Below are 11,680 nucleotides of genomic sequence, written 5' to 3' on the forward strand. Positions count from 1 at the left end.
CCTGCATCAATTTCAAACAACTTAAATGGATTGCCACCAACAATACTATAGCTAAGGTTAGCATTGACACCTGTATCGGTATCCGTAGCTGTGACAGTCCTGACCACTGTTCTCACATTAGTAGACGGTGAGAGAAGTGTGTATGAGCTGTTCATGGGAAAAGTAACAGTGGGAGGGTTATCGTTTTCATCCATTATGGAGAGGGACACCGTGGCCGTAGCAGACCGGGGTGGCTCGCCTCCATCAACAGCTTTGACAAGGAACGAATATGTGTTTTTCTGCTCACGGTCAAAAGACATGGTTGAGAAGATGGTCCCTGTGTTGTTGTCAATGTTAAAAATGTCCTTTTCTTCCTCGATGTATAGACTCATGTCTGCATTTTGTCCTTTATCGGCATCCATAACTGTTACCATGCCAACAGGGCTGTTGGGTTGCAGGTTTTCCTTTACATAGAAAGTAAATACATCCTGCATGAACTTTGGCTCGTTGTCATTTTTATCTGCTACTAAGACTACCACAGTGGCTGAGCCCTGCAGAACAGGCATGCCTTTGTCTTTGGCAATAACTTTAAACTCATAGCGTTCCATCAGCTCCCTGTCAAGTATGGTGTTGACACGGATGTCACCTGTGTCTGCATCAATGGAAAATATTCCGTTCACAGAGGAGTCCAGGGAGTATGAGATTTCTGCATTTTTGCCACTGTCTGGATCTAAGGCCACTACTGTGACAACACGCTCACCAGGAGCATTGTTCTCAGGAAATGAAACTTCCAATGTGCTTTTGCTAAAAACTGGTGGATTGTCATTCATATCTCCCACTTTTACTAATAATGAATTGTTGCTAGAGAGACTAGGGCTTCCAGAGTCAACAGCCACAATGACCACGTTATACTCCTGCACTGCTTCATAATCAAGTGGTGCTGACGTATGGAGAAAGTACTTCTTTTTATTCATTTCACCCTCGACCTCACTCGCTGGCTTGAGCTGAAATGGAACATCACCCACAACAGTGCATGTTACTATACCATTAGGTCCCTTATCACGGTCTGAGACTTGGACCAGTGCAATAGGCGTATCAACAATCACGTCCTCCGCCACATTAGCCACACCATCTTTGAGAAAAATGCGTCCTATTTTTCGGATGTCAATATTCGGAACGTTGTCATTTTCATCTTTGATGTTAATGATCACTGTGGCTTTATCAGTCTTAGGAGGCTGACCACGGTCACGTGCCATGACTGTAAAGCGAAGCTGGCTTACATCTTCGCGGTCAATTCGATGCAAAACACTGAGCCAGCCAGTGCTCTCGTCAAGCCGCAGCAGTCGCCGCACTGATTCGGTGGCTGCTCCGAAAACATACTCGATCTGTCCATTCACACCAACATCAGTATCGCCTGCTTTCAGCTGCAGTATGGGGGCACCAGGGGAGCTGTTTTCTGGCAGGTCTGCCTCGTACACGCTCTTCTCAAAGCGTGGGGTGTTATCATTCACATCAGTGATCATTACCCTAAGAATGGCTTGGGAGGAGCGTGGTGGGTCGCCCCCATCTCTAACACGCAGAGTCAGCTCATAGGAGTCGCGCTGCTCTCTGTCCAGAGCCCCTTTGATAATTAGCTGCGGCTGCTTCTCGCCGTCTGTGGTGTCAGCAACTTGAAGTTCAAAGACGCTGCTTCTGCTCGCCCCCTCGTCAAATCTCCTCTTACCGGCGTGAGTGTCAACACTACCGGAGCCTGAAGTGCCAATTCGTCTGACGGAGCTATCCCCGTTGTCCTGAATTAACTCGTATCTTTCAATTCCGTTCCTTCCGAAATCTCTGTCGGTGGCCGTGGGCAGGAGATAAAGTGTGCCAATTGGTCTGTTCTCCTCCACTGAGAGAGTAAGAACGGGAGAGGGGAAAGATGGCGTGTTGTCATTTATGTCTAAAATAATTATTTTGCCCTCGAAGAGATCAACCCAGCTCTGCGCTGGTCCTATCACAGACACTTCGAAATCTATAAAACATTCGTTCTCGTCAAAAATCATTTGACACTGCGGCAGCTTTTCACGGTCTATCCGACGTTCGTTCGTGCTCAGGTCACCGGTCATGTTGTCTATTTTGAAGTACTCGGAGCCAGATTCTAAGGTAAAAGTCACATCCATACCAGCCGTGATGCCGAGGTCCGCGGCTACATTACCTACCCGGACATCGGCAGGACCCTCCTCAGCAAGACGGTAACGGAGCACTTGCTTGGCTGCGGGCTGACTCAGCAGCTGCAGAATTAGAAAGCAGTAGCTTAAACAGTCCACGATGCCTGTAGTCCTCATTGTTCCTCACGTTTTTCAAGCAAAAATGAATGTTAATTTTGTTTAACAGTTTTATTTATTTATTTTTTTAAGCTGACAAAAAAATAACCTTCTCCTTGCTTGGGTGAAATTGTTTTCAGTGCATGTGTCACCACCGGGATACCTCTCTGTGGTAACCAAACTCAGGCAGATAAGGGCATTATTAAAAAAAATACAAAATAAAAACTATTCCTCGCACTATTCCTTTATTTCCACTGATTTGTCCTTCGGAAATATATTAAAGTCTAAAAATAATTGCGTCTTCAAGTCCTGTCACAAATTCATTAAGTAAACTTGAAATAAGCATGCATCCGTCTTTGCCATGACTTGACTTCGCCGAGAATATTTTTTCATTAAATGCAGCAAAGCCAAATATTCAATCCATTGCGTAAAATCAGTTAACAGTGCTTTAAAATCCTGCCTTCCCAGATTCGGACTCTCTGCTCCAGATGAAATCCCAGGAAACGGAATAAAAACTGAAATATCGAACTTCTTCGCTCCTTGTGCTTCAAATGAAGCCGCAAATGAACTGTCCTCTCCGCGTGCCTGTCCGTACACAGAAGCGCACAGACTGTTTTCTTCAGTCCACTCAAAGACGTCTAATAGTTCTCTCACTTGCACTAGAGAGTGAAAAAAAAAAACATATCTCCGCAGTGCCACTGTGCCATTCGGTGTCACGGTAAAATGCGAAACTGGGTGAGTAAAGCAGTTATAATCCTGGCAGAGATGCTAGGAATGTGTCATTAAATTTCCAGCGCGAGGACGGCCCCTCTGTCCAGCGCGCGCCTCTCACCTGCAGCAGAAGCGCGTGTGTATCTGCAGCACTCTGCCCGCCAGTCCCTCTCGCTTTCTCGCGCTCCCTCACTCTCTCTCTCCCTCTCTCCACCCCCTTCGCGCTGCGCTCCCTGTGCGACAAACAAAACTCAATTCCATCGCTTAGTTTTAGAGTTTGACTAGGGTCTCTGTTTTTTTTTTTTTTTTTTGGTTCACAAGGGCAATTTATTGTAAAATCTTGTATAAATGCTTTACTATCCAGAAATGAGCAATTGGTGAGCCTTGGGCTTGGAGACCTTAATGGATATCTACTTGATTAAGGAGTTCATGCTATTTTGCTGTAGCTGTGTCAGTATTTTTTTTACTTGTACATCTTATTGTGGTAGCAATGCGGTCTAATAAACTGTATATATGTATACTGTGTGTGTGTGTGTGTGTGTGTGTGTGTGTGTGTGTGTATATATATATATATGATATAAGACATTATTAATCTTAATAAATTCATTATTCGATTGCTTTCATCGATATTTCGATATCCAGTCAATAAAAACAATACATCTTGTAATCCCTTCTGTGTACACTACTTGGTCTATTCATTATCCCATTCCATGCATCACGCATCGTCTCGGTTTTGGTGCCCCTCGTGGCTCTCCCGGTCTGTTAGAATATAAATGTGTGTGGTTGTTTGTGGTGTGATGTTTTCTACGGCACGAGTAAAAGTCTGCGGTATGCTCCTCTACTACTTTACACACATCAGTCCATCTGTTATGGGCTTATTTTTTCTCTCAGAAAAGGCACCACGGACAGCGACGCTCGGTTGACTCACTGGTGTAGAGGAGTGAGTGAGTGAGTGAGTGAGTGAGTGAGTGAGTAACTACTGTGATTCTCGCGGCTCCCTCTTAACACTCAGTGACCAGAAGTCTGACTGAGATAATCAAATGCGTGTGTCACTGCACAGTGCAGAACTGCGATTTTATATCCCCTTGTTATTTACCTGTTTATTTAATATACAAACAGCGCTTCCTGATTATGTCTTGTAACTCATGTATCTAGCAGTGAATTACATCAGTAAGTATCTAGTTCCTGAAAAGAAAATCAATGTGTTTTAAGGGATATGTGTGTAAATATGCGGTTGGTGGCCAGCTACATTCTGACTGAAAGGGTTGAGCTGACTGGACTGGAGTTGCCTCCTGCAAGGAAGCCTCTAGTGCGCCAATTGTTTCTACACAGCGCCCTCTCTTGTCCACTTGTAATTACACTGAACAAATAAGTAATTACTGCCAATACACAGTATGTTGGACTGGATTTGTACCATGTACAGTATAGAGAGACGAGTTTACCTGCGATATCTGCATCTGCTATGTATCTGTATCTTCTCTCTTTCAAATTGTGCGATAAATTCGGGCACCACTTTCACTTCTATTCCCTGCAGTCCGTTTCTCATTTAAAAAAGGACTGTCACTCATTAGGACGTTAATGACAATTGAAATGAGTACTTTCAAAAGCCACTAGAGGGTGTTACCCTTTTTAGTTTGGAGTGCACAGAAGTTTAGAGGTCAACTTTTCAATATAGAGTCATTTATTTCTAGGCTCCACTCCCGTGGAGGTTTCAAGCTGAAGTAGGTTTTCCGCACTATTTTGTTTGTGGTTTCCAGCTCACATAAATGACATTCGTGGTCTATAATGATTTAAAAACAACACTTAAACCATATGAAGTGGCCAATTTATAAACTTTACAAGCACATATGAGTGAAGCTTTATTTTTTTAAGGCTTACCTTGGAAAACAGTTCATGACACTGTTGAAACTAAAATAGCGGTGTGGATGATGTTTCAGACAATTAGAAGCCAATTTTATTAGTGTGTGTCAGATATAAAATATATATGACAATTAACATTTTGATTAGTTAGTTTTCAATGCAACTTTTCACAGAGTTGTTGGGCAACTAACAGAGTTCCAATTAAGCCAAACAGTCATTGAAAGAGATTTAATGTAGGCCTATATTTATCATGCTATATTTCATGCAGGGTCAGAATTTTAGGGGGGCTCTGGGCAAATATGCCACCAAAAGTGCTCCTAAAATTCAAAATGTTGGGGCAAAAAATGTCCACGTATAATGTAACATCTGATAAAGTTCTTTATGTTCTATTATAGTCCTAGTTATATGTATTATGGCATAAATATGATTTAATGTTGGTTTGATTCTCTCTCTCTCTCTCTCTCTCTCTCTCTCTCTCTCTCTCTCTCTCTCTCTCTCTCTATATATATATATATATATATATATATATATATATATATATATATATATATATATATATATATATATATATATTCTTTTGGAAAGTCATGGAAACGTCATAGTGGATTTATTTGTATGCTGTTGGAGCAAATGGGAATGCAAAACTTTTATTTGCTATATTGTCTCATATATATTACCCTGTCATAGTTCACTTCGGCTTCCAAACTCACAGTTTGCCATGAAAACAGCTATAGAACCTGGCAGATGTGAAAAGGGTTTTAAATGTTTACTATTGTTATTATCATAATTATAATATGAGGAAAATATAGACCCAGTTAGATTAGAGGTAATGAAAGTCTAATTGTGAGCCTAGTCTATCAATCATATTAGTTTTTATAAATTGCTCTGAACAAGATAACAATAATTGGCAGGGTACAGAGAGAAACAGAATCCTATCTGTGTATGATTGATAATAAAGTGCCAAATCTCAGAGAGTGAGAGCGGGAGTGAGAACCTGTGACAAGAATATCTCTCCTTCCACACATTACACTGCAGAGGTGCCACTGAAAGGTATCAATGCAACTTTTATAAATGTGATGGAAGCTGTTCAGAGGAGGCTTTATCCTCTTGCCTGAAAGGCCAGAGTTAATCTAGAGTGACACAGGTAAAAAGCAAAAACAAAAAACAAAAAACAGTGTTTTCAACCACGTATTACAGTTGGTTAATGGTTTCACAATGCATGTAGGGTAACAACCTCTTTACAAATAGACGTAATTTCCATTGCTGCTTAGCAACATGTCAGCATCATCTTTGTAGTGATTAGTCAATCACTTCCTCTAAACTGTAAAAAGTGAAAAGCAACATAAGAAAAGGTGGTACACAAGGGGAAAAACAACATCCCGACTATGATGGTGCAGATACTGTCTTCTGGTCATTTAGAATGGGATCATCTTTAAACTGGCTGATTGGAAAATAATTATTTGAGCATGGTTCCACATGAAAGCTTAATTTTTATCTTGGATCTGTCATGTGTTTTGCCAAACAACCATAACAATCTTCTCAGCAACAAACACACCCACACTCTTCTTTGTCTTTCTACTTTGTTCACTGCAGTGAAGTTGGATAAGGTGGGTGGGCAGTAACTTAAACCTGCCGCCTGCATGGACTTTGTAGATTGGTTGCACTAGTCTTAATCTCCGCAAGCCAGCTAAAGGAAACCACTAAACTAGTATAGTGCTTCTGTTGGGTAAAGAGTCAGTGCTATTCTCTGTAGGGCTGGAATGGTAGGCATAGTTGTATTGCCATCAGTTCTTGCAAAACAGCTGGAGCAACACTAAGTAAGATGTATCCATAAAAGAAAACAAAAATGAAAAATTGTACTATGATTTCTGTTAAATTAAAAAAACAAACTAAACACAACCATAAAGTCTACCCCCTTACCCAAGCCTAAACATGAACTAACCATAGGAAAGTCACTGTTATGTACCACGGAAGAAGGAGAAACATCAGGGTTTTGAACAAGCATTTTTATGACTTTTCCTAAGTTTAATCCCTAACCCAAACCCCAAACTTAAACCTAAACATAAAGAACTTAACCATGATTTTACCTAGTAAATGTATTTTGTGTATCACAGAAGAAAGAAAACACTGGGGTTTGGAATAAGACGAGGGAAGCGTATTACATGTTGTAAGTACATCAGTCATTTGTATTACATAAATACATATGGAATGAGAATAAATAATTGCATAATTACATAAATAAATGTGTTCACTGATGTTTCTTTCTCAAAATTAAGTGTTGGAAAGGAGGCTAGCAAAAATGTTATGCCTGTGTTTTATCGATTTGAAATTCCGGAAGTTGAGGGGGTGGTCTAACATATTTTTATTTGTTGAGTAGTCATGTTGGGGAAAAAAAATGTTAACCTAAAGAGATGCTTCATGTGGTAACATCTAAATTAACTGGTTTTATTCAAGTTCAGTATATCATTGTAACAGGACTGGTCGTTGTAGGAATGAGGAAGCGGGGTTCAGGTAATGTCACACTATTTATTTACTCAAAATAACACTCAGTAGCTTGGCTGAAACATTCTAATGCATGGTAGCGCTCGGTAGCTCTCTCTCCTCCCTGGGCTCTGGCGTGCGCTCCTCTTATCACTCTTCCCAGATTACTGCAACAAGAAACAGCTGTCAGCCCTAATTGTCACCCAGGGATGAATCCTTACTGCTTCCCCTCTCCCTGGATGGACACTCAACACGCCCTCACCACACACCCCCACCGCCGGACTCAGGCCAAAGAGCAATCCGGCTTGTCCAGCACTCCATCCCCCCCCTTTTCTGGAGAGTAAATCTGCAACAGCCATCAGTGCCCCCAGCCTGTGGACCACTTCGGACTTAAAAGGCTGTGATGCCAGGTACCAATGGGTGATCTGCGCGTTAGTATCCTTCACGCGGTGGATCCACTGGAGTGGGGCGTTATCTGAACAGAGGGTGAAGGCCTGCCCCAACAGGTAGTAACGGTGAGTGAGGATGGCCCACTTAATGGCCAAGCGTTCCTTCTCCACAGTGCTGTACTAAGTCTCTCTCAAAGAGAGCTTCCGTCTAATGTACAGCACTGACCGTTCCTCCCCCTCCACCACCTGCAAGAGCACCAACCCCAACCCCCTGTCTGAAGCATCCGTCTGTAAAATGAAAGGGAGAGAGAAGTCAGGTGTATGTAAAAGCAGCCTGCCACAAAGTACAGCTTTCACCTCCATAAACACCTGTTGACACTGCTCGGTCCACTGGACCGGATCTGGTGCTGCCTTTTTAGTAAGACCAGTCAGCGAGCTGGTGACAGCAGAATAGTAAGGTACAAATCGACGATAGTAGCCAGCCAGCCCCAGGAACTGTCTTACCAACTTTTTGGTCTTTGTTCTCTGGTCTCGGGGAGGCTGCAATCAGTTTTATCAATTTGGGGTCGCAACTGCCCGTGTCCCAAGTGGAAACCCAGACACCGTATCTCCACCCGCCCAATTGTGCACATCTTTGGGTTTGCCATGAGCCCTGCTCACCTCAATGACCTCAGGGAAGCCCTCAGATGTTGAAGGTGCCGCTGCCAATCAATACTGGCATAAGCAACGTGCGGTCTGAGGACTCGGTCCATGAGCTGCTGGAATGTAGCCGGAGCCCCCCAAAAAAACGAACAGAAGCATCACGTATTGGTGTAACTCAAATGCTGTGGAGAAGGCTGTTTTCTCACAGGATATTGGGGTTAAGGGGATATGCCAATAGCCCTTTGTCAAATCCAGTGTTGAATAAAAACGAGCTGTGCCTAACCGATCGAGCAATACGAGGCATTGGATATGCATAAAATTTAGACACCACGTTTATCTTTTGATAATCCACACAGAACTGGACCGACCAATCGCTCTTAGGAACCAGCACTACCGGGCTGGACCAGTCACTGTGGGATTCTTCTATTAATCCCATCTCAAGCATTGCATCCAGTTCTTCTCGTTCCACATTTTTCTTGTGCTGGGGAAGTCAGTAGTGACGAGTACGTACCACTACCCCAGGCATAGTCTCGATGTGGTGCTGTATGAGGTTTGTGCAACCAGGTAAATGCGAGAACACGTCTGCAAATATTTTTTGCAATTTAGCAACCTCTGTGAGTTGAGACGGCAAGAGGTGATCTCCACAAATGAGCGGGGTGAGATGATTGGCTTTTAAGTTCACCTCCGGCCCGAGCTCCGCCCTTTCCAGAACCACCGTCGCCAACATCACAGGGACCACCTCCCTCCATATTTCAGGAGGTTGAGATGGTAAATTTGACGTGCGCCACCTCTATGTGTTCGTTTTACCTCATAATCGAGATCTCCCACTTGTCGTGTGACCTCAAAGGGCCCTTACCACTTGGTGAGTAATTTGGAGCTTGAGGTTGGGAGTAATACAAGCACTTTGTCTCCCGATGCAAATTCCTGTAGCCGAGCTACCCTATCATACAGCTGGCTTTGGCATTCTTGAGCTTGGAGCAAATTCTCCTGTGTTAGTTGACCCAAAGTATGGAGTTTTGCTCTAAGATGAAGAACATTCTGAATTTCATTTTTACTGTTTGAAGGTCCCTCCTCCTTGCTTGCTTCCCGCATGACGGCCATATGGCAGCTCGAACTGGGAAAACCCTGGGGAGGCTTGGGGGACCTCTCGTACTGCGAATAACAGGGGATCGAGCCATTTACCCCAATTCCTAGCGTCCTCATGCACGAACTTACGAATCATATTTTTCAGAGTTGTATTAATTCGTTCCAACAACCCGTCTGTTTGTAGGTGATAAACACTGGTGCGAATCGATTTAATACCCAATAATTCAAACAGTTCGCGTAGTGTACGTGACATAAAAGTAGTGCCTTGATCGGTGAGGATTATTTTCAGAATCCCCACTTCTGAAATCCCGCTTCCAGAAATTGCGTTGCATAATCCACCAGGACTAACACAAAGCGACATTTAATCTAGCAAACAATTACATCCAGGCGTTCACAGACATTACCAGACATTTTCCACATTACCATGTTTTCTATTAGCTCATCATATCCCTAAGCAGCACAAACGTGCTGCCCAGGTGCCGCAACTATGGCATCTTTCGGGCCGTATAATTAAAACTCCTAATACACCGTAAACAGTACAACGCGCTGTACAAGCGGCGCATCTGTGGAATTTTCTGGCCATGCAACAAACCCCCAATACACTGCAAACAGCACACATGCTTTCCAAGCGCTGCAACTGGTCATGTGCCACAACCGCAGCACATCTTTCAGACCATGTGTCTCAGCCTCCAGTGCTCTGTAACACATATAATGCCACTCATACAAAATGAACCATCACCCACCTAGCAACTGACAACAATCTGGCTGTTTCAGGTCTTCCCTAAACAGCTCACCATAAGCCTACATCTTCGTACTAATCAATTTATTTCAAACATAGCCTACCATACGCCCTCACGTCGAATGCCGTGCTCAACCCATTTGTACCACAGAGTGAGTTTTGCTTACTTGCAGCATAAAATTTCCACACGAAAGCATGGGCTCCTTCTGTTAAATGCTGCGCTTGAGGATTTATCCCATTCATCCTACCATCATATGCCATGCGGGCCACACTTGCAGATCCAGCCGCTTGCAGCTTCCAGCGAGCTCAGTAAAATTCAGTATAAACATTTTCACACGAATCCTATGCTCTCCCATTGAACGCTGTGCGATCCTGCACCTGAGGATTCAGCCCATTCATATCACAAATGCCATGCAAGCACATATCCTGACATTGCCTTACATACGTTCCAGACACCTTAGTTTTTCCCCACACAAACTATTCTCTCTGCTAACATCCATCCCTCTACCCCTTCATATCCATGGACCACTACTATGGATTCCCATGTGAGGCTGCCTCCGCTGGTGAACCCTGATCCAGACCCATTCACCTCTTCACTTTATCCCCCTCCCTTCTACCATTTTAAACCCTACTCCGGATCCATTCCCTGTGCAAGGCTGCCTCCGTAAGGAAACTTTGTCCCAAATCCCTCCTCAGCTAACTATAATTAAAGCAGAAAACATTCCAGGCTCAAAAATAATTTAGCTGACTCTCTCGTTATTCAGAGATCCAGAGCCTTGGCCCTAGTAGCAAACTCGACACCAACCCCAGTTCCTCCTCATCATTGCCTTTTTTGAATTCCTCCATTGCTCCGAACTCACCACCATGACAAAATTCGACTCAAGAACCCATCCCACTATTTCGGACCTCCACGTCCTAGACAAAGACACAATCAGATCTGTCCTGCTCAATTCCGGCATCTTAGATAAACTATACTCAAGCCATTCCTTTCGCATCAGCGCCACAAACATAGCAACCCACAAAGGCCTGCCCAAACACCAAACATGATTACAGGGCCACTGGTTATCCGATGCATATCTCGGCATCATCTGCACCACCCGTCTTCATATCAGGATGGCCCATCAAGCACTGATTAACTAGTCACAAGTTCTTATCTGGTGTCAGGGGGACGCTTGCTTCATCCTCGACTTCACAACAGGCTGGCCCCACCGTTCGGGCACAGCTGGGGTCCACCCGGCCAGTCCGGAAGCCCTGTCCCACAATGCAGGATGGGCCTGCCTAAAGCACTCAAGGGCTATGCCGTTCAAACCGCTGCCAGGGTTCTCCAGCTCCAATGCCGTGCGAGCTAACTCATGTTTATTTGTATCGTGGGCTCCACCGTTCTAAGTGCAGTGAGGACTCCCCCGTTCCAATGCTGTGAGGGCCCCTTAATAGCCAAGAAGAGATGCTGAGGTCATCCCGAGTGCCTAGGATCCACTCCACTAGCGGCT

General features: G+C 43.9%; 1 protein-coding gene across 4 annotated transcripts in view; it reads right to left on the reverse strand.

Annotated features, from left to right (window-relative positions):
* Positions 1 to 2,303, reverse strand: part of pcdh7b (protocadherin 7b) — a 175,785-nt gene extending 173,482 nt beyond the window's left edge. For all 4 annotated transcript variants that reach the window (XM_051710563.1, XM_051710589.1, XM_051710579.1 and 1 more), the window contains exon 1: positions 1 to 2,303. This exon is cut by the window's left edge and continues 784 nt beyond it. In XM_051710563.1, the coding sequence (XP_051566523.1) occupies positions 1 to 2,303 (2,303 nt within the window).
* Positions 2,304 to 11,680: the final 9,377 nt, after the last annotated feature.

The sequence above is a fragment of the Myxocyprinus asiaticus genome, chromosome 1, assembly GCF_019703515.2.
Source record: "Myxocyprinus asiaticus isolate MX2 ecotype Aquarium Trade chromosome 1, UBuf_Myxa_2, whole genome shotgun sequence".
Lineage (NCBI taxonomy): Eukaryota > Metazoa > Chordata > Actinopteri > Cypriniformes > Catostomidae > Myxocyprinus > Myxocyprinus asiaticus.